We start from the raw sequence: 16,187 nt of genomic DNA on the forward strand, positions 1-16,187 counted from the left end.
CATGTGCACTGATGCAAACACGAGACTGAATATGGAGACATTTGGTGTCTCTCTTTCATACTTTACTCAATAGACGTATGGGAACTCAAGTAAACACACAGACCAGTTGAAAAGCAGTCATAACACACAGATACATTTATGCAACCTGGTCCCCCCCCCTTTCCTCTCCACGTCAGGGCTCTATTCCTCCGCTGATGCAATTCAAATCTTTTCCCTCGGTGTCGATTGTCTGATCGACACACCTGAGCGTGAGTCTGCTGGATTCTGGAAAATCTCTGTGTAGATAACCAGGATGAGGTTATTATCCTCCACTCAATCCATCTGGAACAAAACATCTCTCCTCCCTTTTGTTCTCATTTGACTATTGCGCTCATACAGGAAAGGTCAATTTACACTTATGGCACCCAGAGGACAGCTATTAAATTCAAAATTCAACTTTTTTTTTTTTTTTTTAACAATAGATTGCTTTGGCAATCACACATTTTCTTCCATGCCCTCCTCTACCATTATCCCTCTATCTTTTCCCTTTGTGATGGGCTGTGCAAATAAAGTATGTTGTAAAAGTCAATACGCCTACAGCAAAATATTAAACAACACAACGCTGCACCTTGTGCTTGCCAGCTGGTGTAAGAATCATAAACTATAAAAAAATCTACAAGTAACTCTGGGGTGTCCAGAATTATAGAGCTGGACTTACTTCATTAAAAGGTGAGAGTGAGCAGTATGCTGGCTTCACTCAATCCATAACCACGTGTAAGGGGAATGTTCCTCGTTAAAGTCTGAGTTGTTAATTCTCTGAAGAATTACAGCAATGAAATCGACCTTTTTAATACACGAGGAATGGAGAGAGGACCGGAGGAAAGACTCTCCAGGCCTTCAGATTGTCTTATATACCACCAGCTACTACAGATGCAGACGTCATGGGAAGGTTGACTTCACCTGTCTGGTATTGATCATGACCTCCCCAGAACAATGATCCATTGATGTTATGTCGTCCTCACATCTTATAGGCACAGAGAATCAAAAAGGACGTGTCCCAATATTCTTAATCTAAAATGTTCATTACTTAATCTGTTCATACATCTACATCTTACATCTCAGTGAAACAAAGATGTTATCAATCAATAATGAGTGAAGATATCATAGCTCATCTATTCAGATAACCATCCACACATCCTATCCTATCTTTAGTTCAAGATCACTTCTGGCTTCACATTATTCATACAAGTCTTTCCCGTAATGCCCAAAAGTAATGGCATGGTGTTAAGGCACAAGGAAACAGGCCTACATGTTTATACTTCAGCCAGTATTTGCTGTTCCACTACATCTGCTGTATGTATCCATCATCACCTCTTCAAGCCTGATCCAACCATCCAAACATTCATTCATTCATTCTTTGACATTCGTCTTTTGTTTTACTTCTCATGCTTCCCCCTCCCTCCATCCGGTTTGCTTGCTTACCTTGTTGGACAAAGGAGCCGTACACAAACCACATGGAGTTGTACAGCGTTGTCGAGGAAACGGATCCCATGGGTAGCCGGGGTGGGTTGAGCCAGTTGAGCAGGTACACCAGGATGCCAATGAGGAGCACGGTGCCCGCGATGCACGCCCACAGTGACAGGTCGAAGGGCGCCAGGCAGGCAAACATGTCCACCGTGCGTTCAGCCTTGCGCAGCAGAACGCCCACGGAATAATCCATGTAGCGTGTGGTGAAGTCCACGACGCTCTCTCGCTCAGGCGTGATGGTCAGGGCAGAGAGTCCCACGTCGGCTCGCTGAGAGAGGCGGAGGGTGAGAGAAGAAGAATTTGAAGTATCAACACTGTGAAAATGTGTAGGTGAGGTGCACAGCTTCAAAAATGTGGCCCTTTGTACCCCGAGGTAGGTACTCGCTTTGAGTCCCACCATCTAAATGGATTCATTAAATACTATGTGCTAAGAAATTTCATAATTCCGTGGAAAACATCTGGGCTGTTGGTAGATAAATAAGATTGTTTTTCATAGAGTAGAGCTTTTGCTGACAGTATGTATAGCTCTTTCTCTTAATTAAAGAGAAACACCAGTAGACAGAAGTGTTTTATTATTTATTCAAAACTTACAAAGAAGGTGGTCTTGGCACACCTGTGTACAGACAGATGTGTAGGAGATAAAGCAAAACAAAACAAAACAATTCAAAACATAACTCCTGCATAATGTAATTTCTCTGAATATAGATAACATATTTCTCCTTACATTAAGATGAATAGTGAACTTCAAGGTATCTTAGATCTTAAAATTTGCTACTTTTTGAGTAAATGGATAAGATAAACATAAAAGGTCAGAAAGAGGAGGATACCCGAAAGTAAGCATGTGTGGACATCGTCATTGGGAGCACTGGGCTGCGTTTTGACTCTGGACTATACATAAGTATGTGCGTGCCGTATTACGAGGCCCATTATATGCCCAGCGTGAACAGGCCATCATTTGATGTATGACTTTTGAATCATTCATTCATGACTCAATTGATTTACTTCTGTGTCAGTATGCCTCCAAAAACATTAAAGGCTTTCTTAACACTTGGAATTCTTGGAATGTTTAAGAGGCAGCTAATGACTGCTTTAATTATTTACGTGTAAAGACTTTTAAGTTGAAAGAAAAAAGAAAGCTGTCTGCCAAGAAAACAAAAAAAAATGGCTAAGCTCAGCTTAAATGCAAAAAACAATGATGGCTAATTAAAATGTCTTCTGTCCCCAGTGCTCTGTGAGCAGCTGTAGACATCTGCTTGTTCCATAACAAGGATTTAAGTTGCTGCTGTGAGTGCGTGCTTATGTGTTTGAAATATATACTCGTGCAAGAGATTGCAGATATTATGAAACTGGTTTAATAATGAGATTTTCCTTTGCTGCTGTTAAAAACTAACAGTAACAAGTTAGGTGTATCTGTAGGCAAATGCACACGCACACACGTACAACTCATTACACACTTAAACACACACTAGCACACACACACAAACAAACAAAAAATTTTAATCCACTGTGGGCAAAAAAATCTGCTAATTTCACAGTCGAGTGAGGAAACAAAATGCTTAAATGTGCAGAAATTGTCACTTACACTGCAAAAGAAGAATTGGGATAAACCCTGCAGGATGCCTGTTGGTTGAGACAACACTGTGATATGCATGCAAGTACGCGTGTGTGTGTGTGTGTCTGTGTGTGTGCATAGAGCGGAGATGAATTGCCATGCTGACTGCTGTGGTCAGTCAACATGGAAACTTCCAGAGGGCACTCTGGGTAATAATTATCTGGTATAATTGGGTTTTTTGCAGAGATAAACCGTGTTGCTGACTGATGGGGAAAACAAAATGATTTGCATGTTCAGTTGATTTCGTGGCCTCATGCCTATCTGTGTACACATAAATATGCGTCATGGTCAAAAGCGTTTCTCTATCAATTTTTCTGAGTTTGTTGCTTTGGGGGGGATACAACGGCTGAACACACGCGCACAGCATACAAGGTCAGGGCAAGGAGAGCAGTCTTTAAAAAGAAAAAAAGGTTTAAGCCCAACAAACAGCCAGGAGAAAATAATGAATTAAAAGCATGGGAAACTTCTGGGAAAATGTTGCTGGGAATATAAAAACATTCTTGACCTATGGAGACTAAGCAAAATGTGCAATAGCATTGTTACAGCTCCAGGAGGAAATCAAAGGGCGGATACACACATGCGGATTGCAGCAGGCACTCACACAAACACATACACACAATGGGAAAATGGTAATTAAACACCAGTTCTATGGATATTGTACAAAACTGTATGGGGATGGTTGACTTGCTATAAGTAACCTACTGTATGCTCTGGTTCAGCAGCATTGTATGTGAGCGATTTGGTTGTTACTTTGCTATATTGACCTCGATGAGTTACAGCTCTGACCACACAGTCCAAATTGAATGGTGTTTGTGCTCATTAGCCTTGAAGGAAATACATTCGAACTTGGTTCCAGGATGCAAGACGTTTTGTTTCCTCTCCCTCTGGCACAGTGAGTATATGAAATTCCAAAGAATACCCGAGTTGCTGTGGTGGTTGTAGTTTCTGTCATGGATTATAAATTAGCTTAGCAGAGTCAACTTTCAATGGTGACAGTGTTATACCTTGCTAAATATTAATTTAGTCTTGCCTCCGCTGGTATCAGAGGGAAAAAAGGTCATTGTTGCTGTCACTGCCTTGTTCTTGTCGCATCCCATTTTAGCATCCTATAAATTATTTTGGGGGACAAAGGAATGGCGTGACTCTGAGCAGCTGAGGTGAGCCCAAAGCTCTTTGCTGGCAGGCCTCCTCATGACAACACTCAATGAATGTTTTAAGGGTTCAAGATCCGGGAGAGGAACAGGGAACATCTGAGAAAAAAAAAACGTGAGCTATTTGGTGTATTCAGATGCTTCTTGTGATGTTTCCAAAGTGTTTGCTAGGCACAATGCTCGGTAGCACAATAAACATGTGCGCTGCTGTTTTCTAAAGAGAAGAATGAAGAGTGAACATAAGTCCCTGCATGTGTTGGGACTTCTTCAACCATTCATGGAGACACTGATCCAAAAAGGTTTGAAAAAGAAAAAAAAAAAAACAAAGTGAATTACATCTGAGTCACAACATCTTTTTATCGGTTACTTGCTTTGTTTCTACAGTAGACCGTCAAAGATGAATGGATCGATTATAATGTCACTATGTTCAGTACTTTGACAAAATGATCTTAAATATAAATACTGTTTAGAGATGGCGACAGAAAAGGCTGTCCATCTCTGTGCCGGAAACGTCCATGTTCTACAACAATGAGATTGGGCATCTAAATTGAGGGCAATCAGCCCAGCAAGGCAAGAGATTGATTCGCAAAAGTTTTGTGAAGCAGCAGTGAAATTGGTGGGCTTTTGTGCTAATGGTCGAAGTAGTTATCAACCGACTGCCGCAATTTCATGCCCTCAAACTAAAGGCCACTTCGTCTTTGTGAAATCCAACATCATCGGCTATTTTCCCCCTTTCCACTGATGAAGTTCAAGTGTCTGTTGGTAGTTATGCATAAAGCACTTGAAGACACTCAGAGCCAGCCAATTTATTAAAAAGCTGCCGTGTTTTCACCAATTTGCAACATCACATATCTGGTATCTGCGGTCAGCCCCTCTCAAGACCACTTCAGGCTACATGCTGCTGTCGTTAGCGATCAAGTGTCTCAACTTGTATCTCCAGTTTCAAGAAGTTAAACTCAGATTACATTAAAGTGTTGCATTTTTGCAAGACCAGATTAAATTGAGCAGTAGAAATAAATAGTAAAATAACACCAATAATAATGATAGCAAAAGCAATGACTGAGAGAAATGCCAGCCAAACAAGCAAACAAATCAAAAGTGTTAACAGTCTCTAAAACTTTAACAATGACACTGGCAAAATTCACCCAAATTAAGAGTCAAGTGAAAAGGATAGGTCTTTACTTCCCTGTTAAAAAATCTGAGTGAGTTAGCTGTTCTAGGATCTAAGGGGAATTGGTTCAACAGTTCAGGGCCATAAAAAAAACAGAGAGCCGCCTCACCAGATTCCTTGTGGGACACTTTAGGATCTTCTAAAAAGAAAAGGCATTAGAGGATTTAAGACTTCTTGCTGGGACATGGGACGAGAGGCACTTGCTGATAAATGAGGCAGTTAGCGCATGTAAAGCTTTGCAGAGAAGTAAAAATGACTTTATATTCAATTCTAAAAGTTATAGGTAGCCACTTCAGTGATGCAAGCATGGGTAATACTGTATAGACCTAAAATCGTCTATGGTGCATGTTTCTGCTTGCATGTGTGTTTCTCTTCCTTGTGCATGAACTGGCAACGAACGCCCTGTTGCATATGCTTTTCACAGGTTAAATCCCCATTTATCCAGCTCGTTTCACTGTTCTCCGGCTGTGTTGTCCTTATTTTGTAAGTGTGTTTGGACTATGTTTTTGTGTGTGCTCACATGTGTACATATCTCCTCACCTTGAAGACCAATTCGCCCATCAATCCGTTCCACTGTCCGTCAGGCTGCAAGCTGCCGTATTTGTGGTCCGGAGCGACGTAGATCTCGTACTTGAAGCCCAGGTAGTTGGACAGCGCATCCAGCACGTCGATTGAATAGCCCTGGTACTTTTTTGGTTTTCCCAGAACGTTCTCCGACACCATGACAAATGGCTCCTCCTGGAAGGCGAAAATCAATCAGTGTGTCAGTAAGTCAGTCAAGCAGCCGATCGATACGCCAGTCGTTCAAGCATTAAATCACCCAATTACCCGAGTGGCCATTATACCACTATGATGCTCACCCTGATGGTTTGGAGAACGTATGTGAGCGCCTACGTTATACATCCAGTACAAAAAAGTCGATTTCATCACATATTTACACACACTACCAGAGTAAATGCAGGTAAGTTCACAACCATCCTTCTGGATGCTCTGGACGTTTGCATAAAAAAGACAAAATCAAAGCCGTCATTGTCTTAAGACCTGCATGTTTAACATTCAGCTCTCAGTCTTTTTCTCCTTCCCCTTTAACTGACATGCTGCTACCTTTGAAAACTACCTTACCGCCCCCCAACTCTTGATATGCCTGGCCCCCACCCCCGCCAATCTTGTGTTGGCTCGGCTCCCAAAGTTCCCTACTCAGCATTCTTTTCTATTCATAGAGGGAACCATGTTTCATAATTTATTTAAAACATAACCCCTATTTAACATTTTCGAGTGAATTAAAATGTGGGAAATCAATAATTGCACCAAGCAATTCAGCAGATTTTTTTCTTTTTGATTGGTTCATTTTTAAATGCACTGGGATGGCTGAACCTCTTGTTTATTGATATCGCCGTCGCACCAAAAGGGCAGCCTCCCGTTGAGGTTAAGTGACACCCAGCAATGCTGACATTTTTAAGGCAATTAAGAGAACATGGTGCAAACAAGGTATTTTTTTTTTTTTTTTCAACCAGGCGAGCAGCAAGCTGGTTGGATGTTATTTACTGTGCTCGAATCGAGTGTGTCAACGAGGAGTTTTCTCCCCGGCTCTTGTCGCCGTCCCCACCCCTCTTTTTCTCTCGTCTTTAATAAATCCCTATTGATGGGCGAAATGTTTTAGGCCAATATGTCTCGCAGATTTATGAGGGCCTCTGTGTTATTGACTGGACACTGGCTGCACATTAAGCACGCACATACAGACACACGCAGGGCCATGCTGCGCATTAACTTGCCAGTTTCTAATCCTTTGCTAGCTGCTGCTGTTCAATAAGCTATTAGGCAGTGAGTGGACATGCATGCCAAGTCCCTCTCTCACCGCAAGTGTCCATCAATCAAAGCAGGAACACCCACTAACACATACACCCATACATACTGAATTACTCCCCATTTACCTCTGATTGCTTCCCAATGCGGTTACCTTAATAAACAAACATAAACACGGTGGGAAGAAGAAAAGAAACATGGCTGACCCTGTTCAACTGGGGAACGACAACAGTGGACCATTTCCCCAGACCTTATTCGAAGTGTTCACACTGGAAGCTCATTTCCAAAGTAAATCATGCATTACATAGCTATAATAGCATTTTTCAAATTTAATTGGCCCTGTGAATACAGCGGGGAATTTAGATATAAAGGTTTCATGATCAGCTGCTTTAGCCAGCATACACATAAGGCTGGCTCATGGAGAGTTTCATGGGTCTATTCATGCACTTCTTCACTGGATGTACTAGATCGAAAATGGTAGCAAAACAGGGGTCTTGAGTACCCTGATGAGTAAGGTAACTGTCACACAGGTGAGTGCTATATATTTACCAAGCAATGGACGAGAGTTATAAATATGTATTGGATTCACTTGGCGCGACAGCATACCGACTGAAACATTGAGACGTTCTGAAACTAATGGGAAATATTCTCATTTCAAAACGCATTCTACATTTATATCCGTCTTTCATCATTTCCATTTGCTCTCCATGTTTATCAAATATATTTTTGCTCATGTGCATTGATTGTTTCCCAGGTGGTGTTCCAGTAAACACGCTTGATGGTATACAGCGTAAAGACACGCATACACACGCATCATCATACTGTAACACAGGCATACACACCTGGCCACCCACGCAAGCTCGCCAGCAAACCATTTAACACACAAACCAATGGCGGCAGCAAATCAATACACGGCAAGAAACTGTCCATGTGCAGCTCTGTGTAGGTGTGTGTATGTGTGGGGGTGGAAGTGTTTGAAAAGTACTGTCTGAAAGCATGTTTGGTGTAAAGGACTGGTAGAGCAGAATATATAAAAGCACCTCGGGTCTCTAGTGTCTCAAAGCCAGCCCACGATTTTTAGCTGAGCTCGCGGTTCTGTGGAAAAGGGCACAGGTTGTTTGACACAGATGTCATTTCAAGTTGGCTGTACATTACATGACAGTTCCCTCCTTCACTTGGACATAGACACGAAACCGTTCCTGCACCTGGCGGGATGAATGCTCCACTTGCTGGACCGCCACGGGTCTTTCCCCTTTCAGCTTGTAAAACATGGTGACTTTTGGGAAAACATTATCGAACCCATTTGAAACCATCCAGTCACATAATTTTTTTTAAAAAAGAACTGTTAAGTACAAGCAACAGGCCTTACAGTCACTGACAAATGCTTAAATCTATAAATCGTGGTTTTCAGGAGTTTTGACTTCTGAGAGGCAACGAGTCATGTAATCATCTGAACTCTTCCAGCAGCTCACTGGTTGGTCAGGCTTTGAGCCACCGGGCTCAATCGATGATCAGTCGATGGTTTCAAGACTTGGTACAGAAATATCACCATTTGTGACTCTAGTCTGTGTCTCTCTGATCTCTGTTCTCCTTCTGTTGGTATTTTGCATTCTCTTCCTTCCCCCTGCCACTCACCAGCTCAGATAAACACCATTTGGTTATCTTTGCACACACAACATCTCCCACTTTCCCCAAACATATAACACCGTCTTTCTCTCCCTCCCTCCGTCCATCCACCCATCCATCCATCCATCCGTGCATTGAGGCTACAACACTTGTTATTCTTGCAATGTCATCTAACATCTCCCTAGCAGCTTGTCTTATACTTCTCCATCTCTCTGATGGGAATCTCTCCTTTCCCTCCTCCTCCTCTCTTTCTTCTGTGCTAATTGAACAAGTTCATTCCCCGTCTACTCTTGACTGGAAGTGGTCTCAGTGCTGCTTGGGTGTTTTTGGAGACATGACTGGGATGAGAAATAGCAATTTTCCACAAAGACTAAAAAAAAAAAAAAAAAAGCATTTAAAAAGTCCTCAGAGGGAATGCTGGGAATGACATGAGTCATGTGGTGATTTGCAGCAACGAGCATTTTTCAAAAACACTCTTTGGCTTTGTCTGCGAAATTGGTGTAAAATGTATTTTGGAAAGCTATGCAGAAAGTTTCTGCAGAAGATTAGATTTCATATTGTTTTAAAATGAATTTCCTCCCAGTCTGTGTTTGATAAAGATGGAAGATACTGTATGTCTTACTAAATAACAGAGGGGCTGTGTGGATTGGTTACTCTAAAGCTAAATCTTAAACTTTGTGACTGATGATTTATGTAGATTGCTGCACCAAATATTTTTCCTGTCATTGTTCTTTTGAGAGTTCAACAGTTCCAACATTTCTTGTCCCGGCCGTGTCCTGTATGCCCTCACTGCTAAGATGGGAGATTTTGGGGCATCACCAGGGAGGGTATCGGGTTAAGGCCGTCCATGAACCACAATTTCCCTCAGACCTTTGTTGCAATTCTCTATTCCTCAGTCTTTTTACCAGGATTAAAACTTCAAGTACCATGTTGATCTCTCTGTGAGACTCACTGTGAAGCAGCACAGTTTAGACTGCAATAGATTTGGAAGATGAACAAGATTATGTCTTTTTCCCTGTGTTATATTGAAAGCCTCGCCTTGTGTGTGATGTTTTACTTTCCACTGCTCTTCTATTGCCTGCATTTAGATTTTTTCATATGTTAATAAATCTGTGTCAAAGTTTCACCATCTTATTTTGGTTGTGCAGAGTGACCTTTATTATAGGTCACTGGTTCTTGATTAATTAATGATAATTAATCATCATCATCATTATGACACTGAAATATGGTGCAAATGTGTCGGTAATTAAATAAGTAGTTGAAAAGCACTCTTTCATTATCTCCAAAAATGTGAAAAAAAGGGACATCCTCTGCCTTTGGCTGCATTATTTGGACAGTAGTAGCTACGTTCACAGCCTGCTCCTCATAAATTTAGAGTAAAAATGTGGGTGCAACCTTGGCAAATTAAGGAGCACAGAAGAAAATCAGCAAAAGATGAAAACTCAGCTGCTGAGATGAATCAAACTAAATTGGGAACGTACAGTACGAGAGGCAGAGAGTGGTTATTTATAGGCCCCTCTGATTTCGCATCTTCGGAGTCTCGCAGCCAAAGAAAATCATGTTCCCACCTTGAACACATCATTTCAATGTGACTGTTTGAGGAGTGCAAATTAAATCCCCAGTTGTAAAATATCAATTTCGATCACATTTGTGACCAGAATGGTAACACAACTGAGCCCTGTAGAGGAACATGAACACGTAATTATAGTGTTGTAACCATTCCACGGTAACATCCACTTAATAATCAATACAGTCCAAGCCAATCAATAGTATTGATTGAGTCACTGGCCGTAATAGTGGTATGATCTCATCACCAATTAAATGATCGATAATGATAAGACAGTGTGGCTGGTTTAATTGAATGAATTTACACAATAATGTGTGTGTGTGTGTGTGTGTGTGTGTGTGTGTGTGTGTGTGTGTGTGTGTGTGTGTGTGTGTGTGTGTGTGTGTGCAGGGTGAGAGCACCTCTGCATTGTACTGTGTCAGACCATTGCTCTGTACAGACATAAAAACAGTTGTATCAGAGGAGAAACAGCTCAGGGCAACACAGAACAATCTGTTCCAAAGGTCCCCTCAGAAACTTTGTATCATGCACACACACTTACACACACACACACTCACAATCAGGATGTGTCTTTCAACCATCTTCACATGAAACAAAAAACAGTGCACCCGGGCAGCACCCTGGACATTTCACACTATTTCTATCTACTTCTGTCTTTAGGCATCAGTCATGACCAGAGTTGCAGAACATGAAGGGGAAGGAGAACAATAGACCACAGAACATTAATGCGAACATACATTAAACATACAGGAGCAACCCTACACTGATGAAGGGGAAAAGGCTGATATTCAAAATCAAATAACATTTCCCTTTTCCCTTTTAAGGATGAAAAATCAAAGACTGGGGGAAAAAAGAGAGAGAAAAAAAACATAGGAAAGAAGAAGGGATAGCCACAAAGATGTCTAGCATTATCTCTTTCTTCTCTGCTTCTTACTTCAAAGAAGGGATATGAAGAATTTACTGCAGTGAATCTTTAAAGCACTCATGGGATGTACTCAAATCGATGCTGCAGGCAAGACAGACAGAGCTGAAGACTCACTATCATCAAGAATTCAACTGTCTCCATCATCCAGCGGTCAAATGTCAAAATAGAAGCTAATGAAATGATTACAGCCTGGTCCATTACAAAGCTCACCTTGATGCGTTTGGTTTGTGTTTCGCCTTTTATGACTTTTCCCTTTCCTTTCAGCACTTTGTCTCGTAAAATGTTTGTCTGACACTTTCATTCACTCAAAGGTCTGAGTCAAAGTCTGTCCCTCTCTACATTAGCGAAGAGACAGTTGAATGATGAGCTGAAACTAGATGAAAGGACAGATTTACGGCAGAGCAGACGGTTGAAGGCTGACATGTAATAGTCATCACGGTTTGTTTTTGATACTTCTGGGTGAACTGCAGGACAATTGTCAAACAGGTGAATGTGAAACAGATCTGTTTGATTGCAGGATTAGGACAAAAAAAAAACAAAAACAAAGGGGTATACTCACCAGAACAGTGACAACACGTAGCACCACGCCTCTCATGTTATTTTCCAATTTTCTGTCTGTCAGCGTGCCGTTCAAGCCATGGACTGGGTCCCACGTTGCCAGCTGCAATGTGTAGACACACAAACAAACAAAATAGTTAGATTTGCAGACATTGTGGACACCGTGATGGGCTCACCAAGCGATAAACTACCTAAAGAAAAAGTTGAAAAGGTGCAACTGCAAAAACACACAAATCCAGAGGGAAGGCTTTTTAAACACACACAAAGTCAGAGGAGAAAACAAATATCAAAACACACTCAGACTCAAACTTTTTCCAAAGACCTCAAGCACACAACACTGGACTCTGATGATGTCTTATTTTTAGAAGGGAAGAAATTGATCAGGCAATCAAAGCCATGAGGAGTGGTGAAGCCCCAGGCCTGGCGGCCTACATATTGAATTTTAGATAAATAATTTACCGGGAAACTAGCACTTGTGCTGTACCAACACTTACACAGCCCCAGTGGCATTTCAACATGGGTGACTGCCTCCTACCCTATCTCAGGCTGTGATATCAGTCCACCTTAAAAGGGGTAAAGACCCATCAAAGTGTGACTCGTATAGGCCAGCAAGTCTAGTCTGCTGTGATAACAAAATACTCTCCAGAGCTTTAGCTCTGTGCCTGGAGACTGTTTGGAACAAAATCCCCCATCCGGACCAAACAGGCTTTATAAAAGGTAGACAGTCCTTCAAGAACCGTCAGCACCTACACAAGATAAAAGACATCTCTTTGGATGCATACAAGCATTTGACCACATTGGATTTGCTACTTAGACAGCTCTGAAAGTTTGGCTTTTGCACCGGCTTTATCTCCTTTATAAAAGTCCTTTACTTAGCACCACAAGCAGCAGTGCTCACTAATAATGTCATTCCAAAACATTTTTCCTCCTCCAACAGTCCACAGCTCCTTGTACCCCCTCTAGTTTGACATAGAGCCCATGTGCATTAAATCACTGTCTATGCAGATGATCTCCTTCTGTACTGCTCGGATCAGCTAAGGCCGATTCCAACTGCATTTGATACAATCCCACGATATAATGTTGATTTCAAACTGTTCCGTTTTTTTTCACCTGGAATCTTGTTGAGCTGCACAAATGTATTTCCAAATTCATCTGGAACAAGAAAATTCCTCTACTTCATAAGGCATCAGCTCCAGCTCCCCACAGGGCTGTGTGCTGAGCTCTACACCCTCTACACTAATGACTACACCCCTGCCCACTCCAGCAATGCCACTATTAAGTCTGCAGATGACACCGCAGTAGTGGGACTCACTCCTGAGGTGGAGCAGCGGACTGGGTGGTGCACGGAAAATAACCTGGTCCTTAACACCACCAAGACGAAGGAGCTGATCGTGGACTTCCGGATGAAGAAAACAGGACACATCCAACCACTGTGCATCAGCGGAAACTATGTGGAGAGGGTCTCTGACTTCAGGTTCCTGGGCATCCAGATTGAGGAGGACCTGTTGTGGAGTGCGAACACCTCAGTGACTATCAAGAAGGCACAGCAGAGACTTTACTTTCTGAGACTCCTCAGAAAGAACCACCTGTCACAAAAACATTCTACCACTGCTCAATAGAGAGTGTGTTGACATACTGCATGTGTGTGTGGTATGTCAGCGGCACAGCAGCAGAGAGGAAAGCACTCCAGAGGATCATCACCACCACCAAGAAGATCACTGGCTGCTCCCTACACTCCCTGGATGAACTGTACAGTGCAATGTGCCTTAAAAAAAGCTCAAAGCATCATCAGGGACCCATCACACCCCGGACATAAACTCTTTGAACTGCTGCCCTCTAACAGAAGATACAGGACAATAAAATGCCGGACAAACAGGCTCAAGAGCAGTTTTCACCCGAGAGCAATGGTGTCGCTGAATGCAGTCAAGGCATACAAGAATGTGTGTCTGACTATGCAATAATCTGATGACTGTGCAATAATAAGCATGACATGGTGTATGTGAAGTGTGTGCTTGGTATTCATGTTATTTTTATTTATCTATTTGTTTCTTAGTATCAATGTTTTTCTGTTTTTATCTATAATTTGCAGTAATAAGGAGTTGCATCTCAATTTCATTGTACAATGTCAATAAAGCTCCCACGTCATTGTTGTTTGCTCCTCTGACACATGGTAGAGAATAATACTTGAACAATCCTGTAGTCGAAAGCTCTGTTAGGATGGGGTCACAGTTCAGGGTGCTCTTTAGATATAAACAACTATTTCCTGATCCTGTTTCAAATTTTGTTAAAGAATCAGACATCCACAAGAGGTAGTATTTTAGCCAGTTACAAGTTCTAGACTCCTTCCCAGCTGCTCCACCTGGGGGATGGATGGAAGACTGTTTCAGCCTGAACTATCATCAGAGCCCCATGTCTTGAGGTTAAATGATGTTATTCAAAACATCACTTGCCCGTCTGACCATGTAGCAATGTGCCTGTGAAGAAGAATCAAGGTTGGAACTAACCGATGAAATGTGTATCTGTGACACAAATGTGTGAGTACTTCAATTAAAAAGTGTTCCATCGCTTGCATCCCTGCAAGCGATGGAACAGCTTGCCAGGCTGTACCTTGATGCGGATACCACCTGCCAGGGGTGTGATGGTGCACCAGATATATTACATGTTTTATCCTGTCAATCAATCCACCAATGTTGGTCCTCTATATTTGCAAAATTTGGTCAAAACATTCCACCAAACCTCATAATTGCTGTGTTCGGAAAAGCCCCAGTGGAGGCATCCCTTTCAAATAGCCAATCAAACTCTCTAGCATTAACATCCCTGCTGGGAATGGATCCCGCAGTCTAATTCTTCTGTGGAGGGACCTCATACGCCCCTTGGGTCAAGGATGTAACAGCACTCTTAAAAGTATAAAAGCTGTGGTACGGTAGCCAAGGCTCTATTAAAAAACACCACAAGGCACAGCAGCCTTTCTGGGATTATTATAACAATTACCCCTGTGCCAGTCCGGTTTTTTTTAATTTATTTTTTTTTTCCTGTGTTGTTGCTATTGTTATGAAATATATTTCTTACTCTAATTGTCTGTATCTCTTAATATCTTTGCATACTCATGTGCCATCTGTTCTGTTTACATCCACAATGCAATGAAAAATAGTTACACAGTCAATAAAATACAATCAGTTTAAGTGTTTAAGGGCAGTGACCCGATAACTGTATAACAAAAATACCTATCTGACCACTTTATCATTCAATTTGCTACTTTCTATTATGTTCTAATGCACATACCTGACAAATGATTGTACATGAAAACCCAAAGGTTTCTCTGGTGTTTTCCCTGGTGCACTACATACCACTGGAGTGATAAATGACATTTCTTTAATTCAAATGTGATTCATCAATCTGGCGCCTGTGTTTATCAAATTGTATCATTTACTTCCAGTTTTTTTTCCCCCAGACCACATTCTTTTTAGTCCCTAACCATATTTTCTTCATCTTTGCGCTGCCCTCTGCTTTCAATAAAATATTGCTTTTCAGCTTCAAAGATCAAACCAGCCTGGTTTCCCTGTAGAGAGAGTGGCAGTAGGAAAAAAAAGTGATTTAGCTGTCTGCTTTCCAAAGACAAACACACAACCACACACTCATACTGTGAGACACACACACACACACAATGGCACGGCATGATTTGTGCCTAAAAGAAAACACATACACACTGGAGAAGCAGAGGGCCTACTGCAGGGAGGGAAATAAGGGATAATCCATTTTTCTAAAGCCTGAAGTTACTGTTGAACTTGGGGTTCTCTGCCAATTCTGATCAATTCCCTTTTGAGACCAAAAGTTACAATAAAGCTTACTTCAACCGGTTCCTTGTTTTATGCCCTGCCACTGGTTAACATTTTATATCCTGTTTGAAGTATTGCTGCCAGACTAAAAGGCAACAGTATAGCTCCTCTGGTAGGATTACGCAGCTTGTAATCAACTACTACCCGATTTCACCTTGTCTCAGCCGCACCTAATCTCTCTGTATGGATGTGCTTGATTGACATCTCTCCCACCCTCATGTTGCATCTCTTGAGGTGGGACAACTTTAAGCATTCCCTGCCAAAACTTCAGCTTGGGAATCGTATCGGCCTTAACAGAAAACAGCAGAGTCGACGTGCAGTGCCTTAAGAAGGGTGTGTTCTGAGCAGGGCATTGTTTCCTTGAGCATTTTCCCTGCAGAGCCATGGACCGCTCACATGGATGTTTTCACTTCTCAGGACTGACTGGTCAAA

The 16,187-nt window shown here is 41.9% G+C and overlaps 1 protein-coding gene across 7 annotated transcripts in view; it reads right to left on the minus strand.

Moving 5' to 3' along the window:
• The window catches only part of grid2 (glutamate receptor, ionotropic, delta 2), a 480,315-nt gene that overhangs the window by 104,094 nt on the left and 360,034 nt on the right, over window positions 1-16,187 (minus strand). For all 7 annotated transcript variants that reach the window (XR_005075218.1, XM_037099101.1, XM_037099104.1 and 4 more), the window contains 3 exons: window positions 11,921-12,022; window positions 5,981-6,178; window positions 1,462-1,774 (listed from right to left, as the gene is read on the minus strand). Coding sequence is in view for 6 of the 7 variants with exons in the window: in XM_037099101.1 (XP_036954996.1) it covers window positions 1,462-1,774; window positions 5,981-6,178; window positions 11,921-12,022 (613 nt within the window). In the remaining variant the exon portion in view is untranslated. The remainder of the gene's footprint in view (window positions 1-1,461; window positions 1,775-5,980; window positions 6,179-11,920; window positions 12,023-16,187) is intronic.

This window comes from Acanthopagrus latus, chromosome 5, assembly GCF_904848185.1.
Source record: "Acanthopagrus latus isolate v.2019 chromosome 5, fAcaLat1.1, whole genome shotgun sequence".
NCBI lineage: Eukaryota > Metazoa > Chordata > Actinopteri > Spariformes > Sparidae > Acanthopagrus > Acanthopagrus latus.